The 17,623-nt window shown below is 48.2% G+C and overlaps 1 protein-coding gene across 1 annotated transcript in view; it reads right to left on the bottom strand.

The window, feature by feature from the left end:
- Nucleotides 1-17,623, bottom strand: part of ADAMTSL4 (ADAMTS like 4) — a 549,072-nt gene that overhangs the window by 175,931 nt on the left and 355,518 nt on the right. Inside the window, exon 7 of the mRNA XM_069649732.1 lies at nucleotides 1,876-2,012. Within this exon, the coding sequence (XP_069505833.1) occupies nucleotides 1,876-2,012 (137 nt within the window). The remainder of the gene's footprint in view (nucleotides 1-1,875; nucleotides 2,013-17,623) is intronic.

Here is a 17,623-nt window from a genome sequence, read left to right as displayed (position 1 = left end):
GATTAGCTGAATCAGAAAATATGTATATTATGGCAGTTGCTAGTAAAATTACAAAGTTGTAATAAATAACTAGTGTTTGCCAGAAATTTGAAAGAACAAATGGCGATTAAACATGAGATTTGCCATATGTTGCTCCAGAACCCAAAACCAATTCTGACTTGAAGGCTGGGTTTGGAAGGCGAGAGAAGAGTAACTGTCCAATCCTAGTTGCAGGAATTATTGCAGGGTACTTCCCCAAGGTTGTAAACTTGGTGGTGTCATCACTGCTATAGAAGGGGGACTGCCCTTGGAGGAGGGGGCACACAGAGACACACATAGGTACAGACAGACAGAGAGACAAGGGAAGCTTCTGAAACTTACCATCTAAAAGCTGTAAGGAAACACCAGAGGAGATTGCTGAGAGTGCATCTGGGTGGAGCTGTCTATTTCTAGGAAGGCCTCAAAGCTGACTGGGTCCTATGGTGGAAAGCGGGAGGCCATCTTTGAGAGTGCATTGACCAGACCCCTGCCCTATCTTTGCAGAGTGTCCTGAGATGCAGCTGGCTTTTCTGAACTTTAAACAGAGGCATTCTATGTAAGTAGAACTGAGCACTGGGAGACCAAAAGGCGGGAGGAGTCTGCTTGCCTTGAATCCTTTCCCTTTATAGTTGGTGGGGGAAGAGGGCAAAATTGTGTAGATCCTTAGCCTATTTAACTAAAAATATTAATTTAATTAGTTCCCCATTTGGCAGAACGCTACGGGCGAATGTTGTTAAAATTTGAAATTAACGAAACTCACTTCCCAGTGTGCGCTGAACACTATAGCCTATAATTTAATTGGGTAATCCCTTTTGTCCTGCTGACCCCAACTTCTTTAAGGAAGAGGGGCATCTTTGTTCTTAAATCAGTCCAACGTTTTTATCCAGCTTCCTCAAAACAGGCCTTTTACTGGAGAGGGGTCTAAAATCCAAACTTCCCCAAATCATTCCAATTTATCTGTCTGACTTCCCCAACACAGACCAAAGTAGGGGGGTCTGAAAAACAAACTGCTAAATCACCCTGTGTTTATTTTAAACCAAAAGTGTGGGCAAAATCATAATTGCCATATGTATTTGTACCAATCTTGAAATCCTACTGCTAGCTTTAAGCCCACAGGAAAATCCAAATCACACCACAGTACATGATAATTGCTTTCGCTTTCTTTATTGATCAGTGTAATTATTTCTTGAAGGGAAATTTGCAGAAAGTGCAGAATTGTGATTGTGTTCCTTTTAACTCACTTTTGTGATTTATTCATGCTGAGAGAAGTTGATTGTGTTGTGCCACGGATAAAGTGGTGTTTGACATTTTCGTGCTGATTTCTATTACTTTTATTTGAATAAATACCAATATATTTCCCGTACACGAGCCTGGTTCTTGGCTCATTGTTAGCTCAGGGGAGAGGGATGCAAAGGGCATGATAAGCATCTGAAGAAGGGCTGAAGAAAAGACTCTGTTAGACAGTTGAGTGACACCTTGAATGGGAAAGGAAGGAAATCCCTGTGTTGAGGGTGGCTTCTCGATAAACCGTTACAGGTTTTATGCAAATTGCTAGGATTGGGTTCTATGAAGAGATACTGTATTGCTGGCCTGGCCTGGCCCCATGCCCTTAAGCCCACCCCGCCAAAGAGGAGAGGGTTCCCCAGTAAATTTTTCCCAGTTCCAGCACTGGCAAGACTGAGTTCCTTGTGAGATATGGCAGCAGGGCCACCATTTACAGAGCTGCCATCCAGCCATTATGGCATGACCTCAAACTTCACAACATATCTGTTTGACAACGAAAACTTCCGAGAACTCTACCACATTGGAAGTACACATCTGTGAACCGTGCTGTGCATTGGCACAGGTGCTACTCACCAAGCACTGCCCCGCCACACAGATCTCTGCGGATGCTGCTTCACAGGGGGTGCCGTCCTGCACCTTCTCAGTGTGGCGCACGTAGAAGCGGTACCCGATGGGGCGGCAGTTCAGCTCGCACCGCTGGTATCCCTGCACTGAAACACAAAGGAGAGAGAAAGGTTGTAGTTATGTTAGTGTCCCAAATAACAATAACATGATTCTTCAGACAGGAAGCTAAGGTAGAATTTGCAGGATGCAGAGGCATGCAACAGTGAGCCTGGTGCATCAGGTGTGGGGTACGCTGGGTCTAAAAGTGAGCTTCACGGTGTACATTGGTGGTCCTGAGTAATGCAGATTTTCTAATGCCTATACAGGCTGACCAGGTTAGGAGTCAAAGTCCCTATTTTATTTTTGCCGCTGCCAATATCACCACTCGTCTATTATCGCCCTCTGCGAGTCATAGACATGTGACACTCAATGCACCAACTGTCTGAGTGTGGGGTGGCGCCAGCATCAAACATATTCCGGAAATCACTTACCAGAGAAACTCACAACAGCAGAGTGACGAGGAAACAGAGACCTGGAAGTAAATCACCCGGGAGGAGCCCCGGTGTATGTTTCTCCTGGGCTGGGGAAAGACGCTCTGTGGGGAAACATATGCCAGGAAGAAACACACTCGCCTGTGAAATATCACACCTGTAAAGTACACCTGGAACGGACACTCTAAAAGAAACACCTGGAAGACAGGCACCTGGAAGAAACACCCCGGCTGCAGCGCCCACCCTTTCCACACTGCTCTAACCAGCTGTTTTCTATAAAACAAAGGATGCTCTCTGCTCCCCCTCAACCCGTTTTTGAGTTCAGCCTCTGCTCCGACTCAGGCAGCCATTACCTTGTTATGTTGTCAGGTGGTACTTTGGAAGCCATTTCGCCATTTCTGGACAGTGATGGACTGTATGGGTGGTTGCCACGTGCCCTTTGCACCGTTTCTGTGGTACAATGGGACTCATTACAAGTATGGTAGAGCGGGAAAAAAATGGTGGTAATGGAATTACTGACACTTTTCCCGCTCCGCCATATTCGAGGTATTGTCCTGGAGTTGAGGATTTACCTCTAGCAAAATGCTGGAGGTAAATCCTCCAACTCTCAGCTGAAAAATCGGCTAAATCGGGGGAATTACCACAGCGGAATTACCACTGTGGTAATTCCGCCATAAAAGCCCCTTAGAGTCCTATGGACTCAAAAAAATGGGGATTTACACCACCACTTGTAATCCGGAAAGTAATTCCGCTGGACCAAGTGGCGGTAACAGTAATTCAGTTTGGTGGTATCTGGACAGATTTACCGCCAAGATACCACCAAACTCATAAGGAGGCCCAATGTTCTCTATGGTTACCAGATCAGGTCATGTCGCCACGGACACCTTATTCTAGTCTTGGACTTAGCTTTCACTTATTTTTTTACTTCAGCCCATCTTAGTCGATTTAAGCGACTCGAGCCTATAATTCCCACAATGTAATGCATGTACAAATGATGTACCGGTGACACTGCGTCATCTGGTAATCTTAATGTTTGCAGAATACCCTGAGAGATGCAAAGACAAAACGATTGCGTTAGACTACAGATAGGGAGAAATGGCATATGAGGAGGGACACAAAGCTTTTAGGTGTTGTTTGGTTATTTGCCCACACATTGACTGCCCATGGTCATGCTAAACCCTATGGCCATTCCCACCCAGTCCCTGCCCCTCCCAGACCAAAACACCTGCTCATGGGAACGCATTGAGTGCAATTTAATCAAGCCTTAACATCAAACGTTCTGCTCAAAGTGCCTGCCAGTGTTTTTACAAAGCAGTCTTCTGAGAGTTAATGGCTAAATTTGAGTTGTAATCGGCGCTACTGGTGTAATACAAATGTCTACCAGTTCTGGCTTCAGGCACTCTATTGATTAGCAGTATCCCTGACCCTGCAGTCCAAACACTGATTGGGGCAGCAACTCTCTGTGCAGCCGTCTCGTCCATTTAGCGTGACTGGAATTCAGCGAAAAGTGCTGCCTCTGCAGCTCTACAGGTCTGGGGCCAGAGCAAAAGAGGACGAGCACCCCACTCCTCTCTTTATATGCCACCCAAGACCCCCTAGTTCCAAGCTTCCGGCACTAAGCGGCGGTGCATGACAATGGCGCCTCTGACCTACGCTGCTCACTCCTCAGCTGACCACGCCTCTCAAGCCGCCGCTCCAGCAAGGTGCCAGGGCTGCTATTGTAAGCACTCTGCGTGCCCTTCACTGAAGTCCTGTTAAAAATCAAGCATTGGCAAAGCCAACAGTTTTAGTTTGTGTATAAGTATCAGGCATTTGCCAGACACTGCTATTAGATGCCCAGGAACTCGCACCATTTTGCACCTGCTGCCATCAATAGCCAGGTAATACCAGTATGGCAGTGCCTGGAAAGTGCCTTTCCCAGGCCTATACAAATGCGCAAACTGTTGGCATTGCCAATGCTTTCTGTACCTCGACCTGGACAGGATTGGCACGGGCTGCTATAAGGATGTCTTACATCTTCTGGGGCGGTATTTGTTGCCCCGCTGCGTTTTCCTGCAGTCCTTGTGAATTCTGATTAAGTACCATCTGCTCACCTGCGTGGGTTCCGGCTGCTTTCTTGGAGACCTTGTGTGCGCAACATGAAACTTCTGGCCTCCAGGGAAGACTAGGGACACATACCGAGATGGGAGCTGTTCCACTTTCCTTTTACCATTTCTGTTTGGTTTAATGAGTCCTAACATAACCCATTGATCGCCCCAATATTTCTCTCTGATGAATGGACCAGTGTTTGTAGGATTCCCTGGTTTTTGAGAAGCTTATCCCGTGTTTGCATTGCCAATTTGCATGTTCGCTTCTTTGCCGGAGTGTTTTGCGGCCAGTGGCAGGTGGATAAAGAGTTCCTGTTCTCAGCCCCGACCCAGCTCTGTCGCCACAAAGAGGGCCTTTACGCGTTGCACGTTGAAGACCTAAAGTACACGTGGAAATCCGGATCCAGAGCCAGCTTGGCCCGGGACACCGAGCTCTGTCCAAGTATTTCCACTACTGGATGCATAAGTGGAGTGCCGGTGAAGTGTCAACACTGATTCAAGGAGCAAGGGGCTATCCTTTCATGCATTTACTGGGACTCTACAGGAGTGGGGGAGGGGCACTGATGCACTGTTACTCCAGGAAGGAGGGAAACGTCTAACAATCCTCATGTCTCTAGCAGCGTCTTGCATTCTGTTGTTAGTCCCTCCTCTCCCACTTACCTCCTAGTTCTCTGCACTGTAAGCTCACCCCTCACTCACTGGTTTACTGCCAGGCAGCCATTGCAGTTATCTCTGCCAATGTGCACTTAATGATTCTCTGTCCCGGGTTCTCTTTGCCGTCACACATTTCATGCCTGAAGGTCGTTGTTGTGCCCGTCTTTCCTCAGTTCATACCTTGCTTGTCTCTAGAGGTATGGACGTCCTGTCCTAATTACAGTGTCACAGTTCACAATGCTAGCATTCCCCTTCCCAATTTACCCATAGCCCCCTGGCTAGTCCCTATCATTAGCAATGACATTGCCCAGGGTACTGCACCAGAGATTATGCTGTTAGCAAAGCCATTTACAAGGTACCACCAGGGGTAGTCAGTTTCCTGGTGTAGTCAGTTTCCTGGTGTAGTCGAGTTTCCTGGTGTAGTAATTCCCTTACACCACTAATGGTGTTAGGACTACCCAATGCTCAGCCATTACATTTCATTCTATCTTGTTATAGCAGCACTTGCCCAGTTACTGCCTTGGTGTTCATGCTGTTCACTTGGACTAAACTGCACAAAATACCCAGACTCGCCATTAGTGGAAAAGGTTACTTTAATGTGACAGGCCACAGTTTACAAACTACGCTAACCTGACCGCTCGGCCTTACACACTACATAAACCATTAAACATAAACCCACTTCCTCCCCTTATTTCCCCCTTCAAACATTCCTTCCCCCTTCAACTCCCCAACATCTTTCCTAAATGTATCCATGTCCTCTCCCCGAGCCACCGCCCGTCCTTCTTCTGTACATCTTCCCCTTTCTTTTAACCCCAGGCTAGCCTGTCTGTCCAAACAGTACTAACCACCCACCTTACCGCGATAATAATCCTTTGGCTTCAACCAACCATCATTTAACTGACCGACAATGCAGTTTTGTATACTTATATAGTACACCTCTTTAGTTTCAATCACTTGCCCCCGCAGCTTAATGTTACCTTTGTAAATCACCTGTTGTTTTTACTTTTTTTCCCTGTTGGCCTTGTCTCCGGTCACACTTTTTTTTATACTCTCATAAACCAGCTCAGCACTTGCTCTCATCTTTATGCTATTGAACAGGCCCCCGTCGGGGGAATGCTTCTGCCATCTGAAAATGTGCTATTGCAAGTAAGTTCTGATCGAAATCAACATCCTTGTCTTTCAAATTAATACAAATACAATCCGTTCCCATTTTCACATAACAATAACAATGCATTTGTAGCCTCTGCAGCCTTTTATATTTCAGACTATGGAAAGACGTTGCCTTAGAGGTGGGGTCCTGACTGCTTGCCCCTGGATAATAACTTCTGCTGGTATCCACAGGGTGGGTCATAGTGGACATCTCAGCTGGAGCAGTTTTTCTTTGACCCAAGCCTTCCAGTTCCTGAGTCCCTGACCTATTGGCATACTGTTTGGCTTCCATCACCTGCTCAGTTTACACATCAAGCCACCTGTCTCAGGCCCCACTGGGTCTGAATGTCTCCCACTACCACCTCTCTATTGTCTTTCTGCTTCTGCCTGCAAAGGACCTGCAACCTACCACTGCCTCGTACAACCCATCAGGGTCTCCTGAGGATCCACGTCGCCCCAATCTTTACAGATCAATCACGAAACCTTCAGACTTTGCGCCCCTCTTCCTATCCCTCCTCGATGACTCCATCAGCACTGAAAGAGTCCCAGCTCAAATGAAATATGCATATATCAGACCTTTGCTCAAAAAGCCTAAAGCAGACCCATTTCCAGGGGTTGAAATTGAGATTTGATTATCAGGAGCTAAAAGCAGCTCCTGAGTATTGTGCATCCCACAGTAGGTAGGAGCTACCTCGTTAGAGGCAGGCGCGAGTACACAGCACATTGCAAGTCGCACTTGCCCATGAGATGCAAACAATTTCAGTCCATGATGTATGTTCCATTCTGCTTGTGTCCATTAATCGCCTTTATTCATGTTACCTAACCTACACAGTTAATATCACATATGTGTGCTTGTATGGCACCAGTTGGCCAGGGGAGTCAAAGGTAGCTCCTGGTGGCTGCTAGTTTTAAGCTAATCAGGCTCTCCTCAGCGAGAAGCAGGAGCTAAATTGCTCCCAGAAATTTCGGACCCTGCATATGACCCAGCCAACTATTGCCCCATCTCTAGCATGGCTTTCATTTGAAAACATCTGGAAAAATGTCTAAATTGCCAACTCCTGGGACTTCATCAAAACAAACCCACTCCTGAATGAGGCACAGCATGGGTTTAGACCTTCTAGGAGTACAGATTTGCCTCTGTGATCCATCTGGGATACACTTAAAAACAATGCAGATGAAAACTCAAGGAGTACAGTCATCCGGCTCCAAATCTCAGCCGCTTTTGACACCATCAGCCACAAGATCCTCCTAAAAAGTCTGGAAGATATTGGGTTTAAAGAATTAGCTCTACAGTGGGTCACCTCCTTCCTCACGGGTCTAAGGGAAACCACAATATAGGGAGCCTACAATTCACGGCCTTGCCCGCTTACCAGCAGAGTACCCCCAAAGGATCCACGCTCTCACCTATACTTTTCAACATCTACATGACACCCGTACTTGACATCATCAATAAATCTGGTATTTCCTGTTAAAACTATGCGGATGACACACACATAATATACACATTTGTGAACCACCCATCACCAAACACCCTGTACATTAATAACTCCATTGCACAGGTGGACGTTGGATGACAGCAAACAGACTTTCACTAAACCCGAGCAAAACAGCGTGGATGCTGTGTAATTCTAGAGGTTCTAACTCCACCATAATCCCATGGCATAACAAGATGGCACCCTGCCCAAACATGTCAGCTATGTTAAGAAATCTTGTAATGAAAATGGACCACACCCTCACACTTGATCCACTGGTCAAAGCCATCTACAGAAGCTGTTTCTCTCAGCTGTGCATGTTACGCCACATCTTGCCTTACTTAACATTCACCCACAAGGCCACAGCCATAATTTCACAAATACTATCCAAACTAGACTATGCAAACAGTCTCTATCTCGGACTCCCGGATTTCCGAATAAGGAAACCTACAAGAGTCCAAAATGCAGCTTCAAGAATACTTCTCAGAATGAAGCGATTTGAACATATCACACCAGCATTACGGACATTCCGCTGGCTACCCATCAAGAAAAGGGTGCGTTTCAAAACCTTGTGTATCGCCCATCATGCATACCACGGAGTGGGCCCTCCCTCCTTCAGAAGAAAGTTTCAACAAACTCCCTCTAGAACACTTCGGTCCGGCAATGTACTAGTGCTAGTCCCTAACTTCAACAAGAAACAGCAAAGGCGAGCCTCTTTTCCAGTTCTACCCACAAAACTGTGGAACAGCCTATCCAAACCTCTCCACCTGGAGGTGAACCACCTGACTTTCAAGAAACATCTCAAGACTTGTTTTTTTTTTACCAGCCACTTTGAAAGAAAAGAAAAATAATAGCAACCAATTAAAACCTGTGCACCAGAAACGTGTGTACTAATTTATGACAGGCATTTTTTCAAAACTCTTGGCACTACCATCTGCGGCAAACCAAGCTGACTCATGGAACCCCTCTTGTGTGGCACTGGTCCGCACATTTAATCTCAGTGAGCAAGAGCAAGTAAGTGACTGCAACCCAGTCCCACTCTCCTGCCCCTCATCTCTCAACTAACTCCTCACTACTAACATTTTGCATTCCTACACCTCCCACACTCCCATATCCATTTTCTATCAACAACTATGCGATCAGATTTTTCACTCCATAATCCGGGGATGGCCATATGACTACCCTGCCCAGTCAGCATCAAGCACAAACAACTTCGAGATTTTCATATCGACACACAGATAAAGGGGTGCTTCCGGCCTGCACCCAAACACCATCAACACCAAAGGCTCCTGCATCTGCCTTCCCGCTATCCGACTAACACACCCTGCTTCCTTTGGTAGCAAGGCCAACATTATTGTAAGAAGAGCACAGTATAAGACCACTTTACATTACATACATTACATTAACTTCCACATTCACTAAAGCTTGAAGCCTGACTGAGGGTGCCAGTGTGGATGCAGCTCATGGTGTCCCAGTGTGCCTAGTTCTGCTCCACTTTCCTGTTCCTCTCATTCTGGTATCATGGAATCAAGTCAGATTTAGTTTTTGTATCAATTCACTTTCACAAGTCTTGGCTAGCCCCAGACAACCTGAGATGTTCCTAGTTTATCAGAGGTAGTCAGTCCTGCCGTGACCTCCTGTCTGCGCTCTGTGGCTTTATTCCTTTGCTTTGCCTTAGAGCGCCAATCCCCAGCCCAGTTTCCCTCCTTCCAGCCCAAGCTTCACCCCCAGGCCAGCTTGTCCTTGGAACCATTGGCCACTAGCCCTTTGTTGCTTTTTGCAGGCCCCCGTCTTTCCTCTCTTAACCAAACCCAATATCTGTGTTTTTTGTCAGTCCTTCCTGTTTCCAAGGTAGAAATGATTCAAAGAGGGCAAGCGAGTGTTTAAAATTCTGCATGCATCTAAGCCCACTTGCCATAAAGTGCTGGGGGGCCTTGTAAGAGCTTAGTGAGGTGCACTCTGGCTGTACCGCATAGAAGGCGGCGGGGTGGGCTTATATTAGAGCAAAGCACAAAGATGCAACAGAATGAAACAAACAGGCGCACACTAAACAGGTTATTATGAAACTATAACCTCTAATTCACAGAAAAGTATCCCAAAATTATAAGTCAGTGCAACTGTAGACAACAAAGGCATTGCAATCATATGGATGTAACAGATCTCTAATTAAGTGGTGCAGCCACCGACCATCCAAGGGCTGCTCCAATCGGGGCTCCAGACTGTTCATGGCAGGGGTTTTCCAAACTTTTTCATGCTGCCCCCCCCCCCTTGAGTTAAAAGGGTGGTGCTCCGCCCCTGCCCCTTGAGTAAAGATATTGCTGCTGGGCCGTCCTAGATGTCATGCCTGCTCATAACTTCTATTAATATCAGTCACCGTACTCCCTTTTGGAAAGGCCTTGTGCCCCCCTGGACACCTTTTGTGCCCCCCCACAGTTAGAAGACCACGGGTTGATAGATTGAAGTGAAGCAACAAAGGGCAAGAGGGAGAGACAGAGATCTTCTACCCAGAAACCTAATAAGACACGGTGGCCAAGGTCCATCTGAGCCCCTCTGTGAGAGCTTAGATGGCCAAGCCTTCCATCTGTTCAGATGCGTTGAAGAATAATTTATAAATGGAGAAAGAGAGATGGTCTGTAGAGCCTCCATGGTGGGCTGGAGGTTAACTGAACAGTGGTGCGCGGTAATCAGGGAAGAGGTTGGCGCTGACTGGGTGGCATTGGCCCAAACCAGTGCATTAGGGGCCGTCCAACCAGAGGCGCCAGGGCCAGCCTTAGGGCAGGGCGGGTCGGGCCTTTCATGGGCTACCCCGAGCTGACTGACGTGTTGGGAGAAGTGTCCTTTTGAAATTAAATGCGCTCACAGGAGCAGGCACATTTAACAACAATAGAGTGCTGGCACCCTATTGAGATAATTACCTCCCTGCTCTGGCGCAGGAGTGGGGAGATAGGGTGCCGCAGCACCCTATTATTATTAAATACGCCCGCTCCCGCAAGCCCATCTCATTTAAAAAGGATGCCTTTTCCCGCCACCGAAAAGAAACATTTGGTGCCTCCAACGCCCCCATTTGAGCAGGGGCGCAGAGCGAGGGGGGGTGCCGAATTGTAATTTTTCTGCCCGGGGCGTTGCCGCTACCAAGGCCGGGGCGCTGCCGCCACCAAGGCCGGCACTGAGAGACGCAAAGGGTTTTTGTACTATGGACACATGCACATTAGGTAGGTGATCTGGCAGGAGACGTGACAGGTTGCGCCTGTCGAAGGAACACCAGTGGGAACCAATGGTGGTGCTGTGGGAAGTTCAAAAAGGGCTACCCCTGGTTGGGTTCAGTGTCCTCTGTCCACAGTGTTGGCTCATCCCGTGTACGGCATCAAGAACTTTCAACTTTTTCTGTTGAATTGTGCCCTGAGCAGCTGCCCCGTGTTGGCAGTCTTATGACACATACACATACGTCTTTAATTTGGGGCATTAGACGTGCGCAGTGCACATATTACAGGCTTCCTTTGCTGGCCCCCTCAGGCCCGCCACCTCGCTCTTGCAGTCTCCAGCAGCCCCTCATTGCCTTTTTATTCAGGTGTCCTCAACATAAGCACCCTGATGTCAAAGCTTTTTCATTAATAGCTTTTCAACTGACATTTAGTGTTTTGGTCACCTGCTGGCTGTCTGCCCCGTGATAATCTGCAGATATTTACCTCCTCGCTGCATTATTTTGACTATCATAATTTAAACACCCCACATGCACCTCCGGCGGTTTTTCCCAGCTGTAAGGCAAGAGGGGCCACCAAACATTTTACAAAGGGTCCCGTCCAGCCCTGACAACATCTACAGCCGGCCCTGAACCTGCATTAACGATGAAGACCTAATGCACATCCCAGTGAGAAAGATGGGAGTACGGGGCGGAGTTGCACACCCCAGGTTATGTGTAGTTAATCCGCTTTAGTTGGCCCCAACATCCAGATCCCAGGAGGATGTCAAATTAGACGTATAGTTATAAATGGGCTGCGGGGGAGTGGAACTTAAAGGAAGGCTGTGGTTAAAGGCTGGCCAACCATTGGTACCAATGAATGCTGAGTGAGGGCTAGGGCGCGGGGCTTCTGCTTGAACGTTCACCATCTGTGGTCTACTGATCGATCAGGTTTTCTCCTGTCGACCGAATGATAAAAACATGCAGCCAAACTATTCTTCCTCAAATAATTCACTCTCAACGAGTCTTATCGAAGGGAAATTAGGGGGTTTAGTCATGATGTTATTTCTTATTTAACCCATTCTTGATGCGTGAGAGTCACCTGCTGCTGTGCTTAACAGGGCCCCGGCTGCGTCCTGAGCCTGTTGGAGCATTCCAATCGGACTTGTTTGGAAGCCCATTCTCTCATGCTCTCGCCCAGTGCTGTGCCATGTCTTACCTCTGGTCCCCTTTGGTCTCCTTTGGCCTAGAGTCGCCCCCCCTCCTCTTGTGCCAGTGAGGTGACCCCCGCTCAGGGCTTTAAGTGGGTGGAGCCAGAGCCCCGGCAGGTTAAAAGTATGGGTCTGCTGAGGCCCCCTAATGTCCCCGGGGCAGCCCTGGACACTAGAGGTCAAGGCTTTTTTTTCTAAAGCCTGAAACTCCTGCTCATGTGCGAGAGCTTCAGGCTCTGTCTGTCCCACTCTGGCCTAGTGGCACTTAATGCACTATGGGTAATCTGCTCAAATGTGCAGATGCCTCGGTTGTGTTCTGCATAAAGCAAGCTGCACTGACAAGAGGTATTGCACAGGGCGTGCTGCACTTGCCTCCATCTCTAAACCACTTTTATTGTTCCTGAAGCAAGATTTCCTGCTCCAACTCCAAATGATATGCTATAGGCGCCTGGTTATATGAGCCCAAGCCCCATTAATAATAAATGGCCTGAGGTTCGAAGAGCTGGTGAAATGAGAAAAGCTACAGCCTGCAGTGTTCAATCGGAGTCGTTGGAGCTGCCACCTCGGAGGATGAGCCAGGAGGTCGGGCCAGGGACAAGCATTATTTAAGCAATAGAACCCGAAGAGGGGGGAATTACCGTTCTGGTAAGACTCCAGGGCATCAGTTACAAGCCTGAGCAAAGCAAAGGCTTTAATGTAAGCCCGGGGCATGTACCATACCGGTAATTCCCCCCTCCTCGGTTTCTATTGCTATTAGTACCCCAGCACGTCGTACCGGGGTATTAATAGCATTTGTTTCTCAAGCAGCAAAACGGCATCAAAACCTTTTCTCCACTTGAGAAAAAAAAAGCCAGGACACCAGGAATCGAACGGAAGGGACTACACTAGTCTCTTCTCCCTGACCATGGCGGCCATTGGAATTAATAGGGGAAAAAAAGTGAACAAATGGCCCCCAAAGAAAATGCCCACCAGGGAAAGAGGAGACGGGACTACTGTTAGTCCCTTCTCCCTGTCTATGGTGGCCAATGAAAAAAGTAAACAAACAAAATGGCCACCATGGAAAGGGTAAGGGACTTTCGATGGGGGCTAATTGCGCGCCGGAGATGCGCCGGGAACACTCTTGTTCCCGGCCCCAGCAACGGACAACACTGCAGGAGCTAAGTGGGGAGGGGGTCTTAAATATGTAGAAAAGTGGGGTGGGATGAGGTAAAGAGGGTGTGGGGAGTAGGGAGCACACTTACCTGATTACCAGCAAGGGAAGATGGCGGCCTCCCACTCCGCTTGGAGCAGGGTCTTACCTGTCTACATTTTTGTACTTTTAAATGGAATTGAATGATGGTAGATCAACCTCCGGAAATTGTGTGGGGCTAATCCACACACATTTTCTTAAGCTCACTGCGCCACATATTCATAGACACTTGTACTCTGGGTGGACACAGCCTACAGGCACAGTCCCCCCGGTCATATTTAGTTGGGATATGACAGCCAGGAGTACACCATTTCATCTCAGAAGGGGGAATGCCAAACCTTCCTCCTGCCATGGCCAGCCTAATTAACTAACAAAGGCTCCATGGATCCACCCTGTCCTTTTGTAGAGCCCTGTAGCTGGTGGGTAGCATTTGCATACTAATCAGAGTTTAATTCAAACAGGCCCACCTGGGCCTGGCTGCAGAGACTAACAAAGGAGACAGGAAGACCCAACACCCTTTCATTTGCAGTGTGTCAACCTGATGGCAGATCCCGCCCTCAATATCGATTGAAAATAAAATGTAATGTCTGGGACTGCATGTTTACAGTAGTCATCCCGCAGGGAACCCCATTCAGAAGATATGAGTATGTGGACTGACGGAGCCAGAAAGTCTGGTCTCACTGCAGCTTCAAGGGCGACCTGCCGCTTTAATCAGGAACCACAGAGCTCCATTAAGCAGAGGGAACCTTTGATCCACCTTTGAGTTCTTCTTCTTACTCCTTGCAAAGTCTTCAGATGACCTGCCCAAAAGAGGGGCTCAGCCCTCTTTTAAAGCCAAATGGGGCACAGTGGTTGGCGCAGTGGTTAGTATAAGCTAAGCCTACCTTAATGAACCAATCCTGGGTTCCCACCAACAATATCCTGCATGCATGAGGTCATAACCGGAGTGTTTTGAAACAGAAAAGGTAAATGGGTGAAAACATGTAATACTAAGTCTCACCCATCTTACTGTCTGTTGTGGATCAATGGGTTTCTCTAGTTAACAAAGCTCTCTGTGGTTCCTGATTAAAGCGGCAGGTCTCCATTGAAGCTGCAGCGAGAACCAACTTTCTGTCTCCATCAAACCACAGACTCGTACCATCTGAATGGGGTCCCTATCCGGGGACGACTATTGTAAACACGCAGTCCCAGACATGATGTTTCACTGTCCATTGATAATAAGGGTGGGAGCTTGCTTAAGGTTGACACAGTGCATATCAATGGTTGTTGGGGTTTCCTGTCTCCTTTGTTAACCTCTGCAGCCAGGCCACATATGGGCCGGTTTGAAGTATAATCTATTAGTATGCTAATTGTGTTCATCGCTGCCACCATTCTGCAGGGCTCAAAAAAAGGACAGAGTGGATCCATGGAGCCTTTGATAGTTAATTAGACTGGCCATGGCAGGGGGCAAGTTTTTCCCTCCCCCTTCTGAGAGCACATGATGTAATCCTGGCTGTCATATTGCAACTCAGTATGACTGGGTGGACAGCGCCTGTAGGCTGTGTCCACCCATAGTACTCAGGTCTATGTTTATGCCATGCGGTGAGCATAGGAAAATGTGTGCAGATTATCCCTACACATTTTCTGGATGTTGATCTACCATCATTCAATTTCTTTTAAATTACCAGGTGAGCGCACACGTGCGTATGGTCGAATTCCTCACAGGTGGTCTGCACAGAATCCTGGTCCCACTGTCACCCAGCGTGCGGGAATGGTGTTGAGTCGCATTAGAACAATCCATTTTGCCGGTGTGAGCTTCTGGGTCCTAAATAAACCCTTAAACTCCTGCTCTTGGCGTCATTTCTACTTCAGTAGCTGTACATGGGGCAGATGCCAGCCCCTAGCTAGGCAGGGCCCCTTTTATCATGTGTGTCAATGGACCTCGCAATGAGGTGAGATTCTGGGGCAGTTTGCCTTCCCGTGGGCAATGTTTTGGGATTCACAGTGCAGTACACTATGAAAGTGCATGCGCAGTCGGGCGGCTGTCCCATGCAACCGCGTGACCTGTGCTCAATTGAGTAAACTCCAGGCTGCAGTTTCCTATGATGGCTCTCGGAATCCTGACAGGTTTTCAGGGTATCCCCAATTAATATTCATGTGAAAAATGTAGAAATATTCAGAATCTTTGGGCCTCATTACAAGTTCGTTGGTAGCCTTGCGGGTAATTGTGAATTATTCCGGTGCCTGGCAATGGGGAAATACAGGGGCATTACAGCCATGACGAACCCTGTATTTCCCCATTGCCAGGTGCCGGTAATAATTAATCCCCATTCCCATTGAGCCCTATAGGGCTCAATGGGAATGTGGAGGCCGGATGCACCGGCTCCATTCATGAATGGTGCCGGTGCATCCGACATGGTCTAATCGTGGTGCCGGTCTGCCTGCCAGGTCAGTCCTGGCGGGCAGGAAGGCACCCGCGAGCTGAACTTGTAGTTTGCCGGTCCGGTAACAACAGTACTGGCAAGCTTACTGGTACCGTTGCTACCGGACCAGCAAACTTGTAATGAGACCCATTGTATGCAAATTTATCGTCCTGAAAATCTGATGTTTCCAGCCCTCAAGGCCTGGACTTGGACAACCCTACTCGGATGGATAGGGGCAGACAGGCTCAGGCCTGCTAGCAGCAGGGGGTGCCAAAATGGGCCACTCTAATGACAATGGCCCTCATTACGACCCTGGCGGAATCCGCGGTGCTAAATGCACCGCGGAGCATGGCGGAAAGCCGCCGATAGCGCCATGGGGGTTGGCGGATTTACCACCCCATGCAGACCTTGGCGGAGCGGTAAATCCCCAATCCCCATTTTACCCTTCCCCATTCCCATTCTTGCCCCATAGGGTATAATGGGAGTGGGGAAGGAGTTAATTACGCCGCCGTAAAGTACGGCGGCGTAATTAACAACGAGGTCCCTTAGCGCCATGGTTTTCTCCGCCCGGTAAAACCAGGCGGAGAAAACCTCCATGGCGCTAAGGGAACTCGTAGTACGGCGGACGGGTCCGCCTCGATTAGCGCTGGCGGAAACCCACTCCGCCAGGGTCCTAATGAGGCCCAATGTGCAGTTTAAAAAAAAAAAAAGGTTAGCGAATCTATGTGCTTTGAAAAGCGCCATCTCTCAAATAGTTTCCCAAAAACCTGCCCCCACTCCTACTCAAAACAGTTTGTCATCAAATTGAGATTTGCGATGGTGAGGCACTTTTTTGGTGTCTGACCATGGACGGGGGTCTGCCCATATGATGGTTATGGACAACTGTAAGCCCCTGGGATGGGCGATCATTGGCTCTTCTCTAAGGGGCACCCCTGGGGATGTGACCATATCAGGTTGAAGTGACCTGCATGATATGGTGATGTCACCAGGTTGATGACATCATGGGAGTGGGCAGGGCCCTTTAAGGGCCATCTGCAGGACAGTAAGTTTGTGAGGGTCAGCTGGTGCACTGTTTTTGAGATTGGCAGAGGAGAGAAGGGGAGAGATGAGAAAATCAGCGATGTTAGGAGGGGGGGCTCCAGTGACAGCGAGCACATCAGCCCCAAGACACACACCACCATTGGGCTTTCTCCCCTCCCTAATATTGTGGGCCATTCTTCCTGAAGGAACCTGCTCACCCTCAGAGCTGTCATGAGCAGGACAAAATGCAGATGTTAGAAAGCACACGGGGCTGCGCAGCCAGCACCTTAACAGCCGCCTCACAATTACTTTTCTAAAACATTTCCTTTGATATCAGCAGCAACGTCCTCACGCATGTCGGTTTAGGCAATATGGCCGGTGATGGGACCTTTCCAACTGTAGACCCTACAGTTACCTAGCAACCGGGAGTCTGCTTCCAGGATAATTAAAATGCGTAACAGTGTAAAGCTCCTGTCTAAAAATGCGTGTATATTCATTTTTACTAGCTTGACATATAAAATGGGTTGTGCCTTTAAGTGGATAGTCAAATATATTTATTTATTTATTTATTTGCATTTATATAGCGCGCACACAACCCAAGGGCATCCGGGTGCATGTACATCATGCATAACAGCAAGCTAGAAATGTGTGAAAAAATGGGCCTCATTCCGAGTGTGGTGGTGTGGAAATAAGGGTGCTGGTAGCACTGTACCGGCACCCTTTCCAAACCACCACACTCCAACTCTGCCTTCCTGGACCGATGCGCCAGGCAGGTCTCACCTGACGGGCACAACGGACCCGGTAGGCAGAGTTGTCAAGCAAGCACTGGCACCGTTAGCAACGGTTCCAGTGCGTCAGTATCCCC

The sequence above is a fragment of the Ambystoma mexicanum genome, chromosome 1p (assembly GCF_040938575.1).
Source record: "Ambystoma mexicanum isolate Mex_15411 chromosome 1p, UKY_AmexF1_1, whole genome shotgun sequence".
NCBI lineage: Eukaryota > Metazoa > Chordata > Amphibia > Caudata > Ambystomatidae > Ambystoma > Ambystoma mexicanum.
The sequence above is the reverse complement of the archived record's forward strand: the minus strand, read 5'-3'. Positions and strand labels throughout refer to the sequence as shown.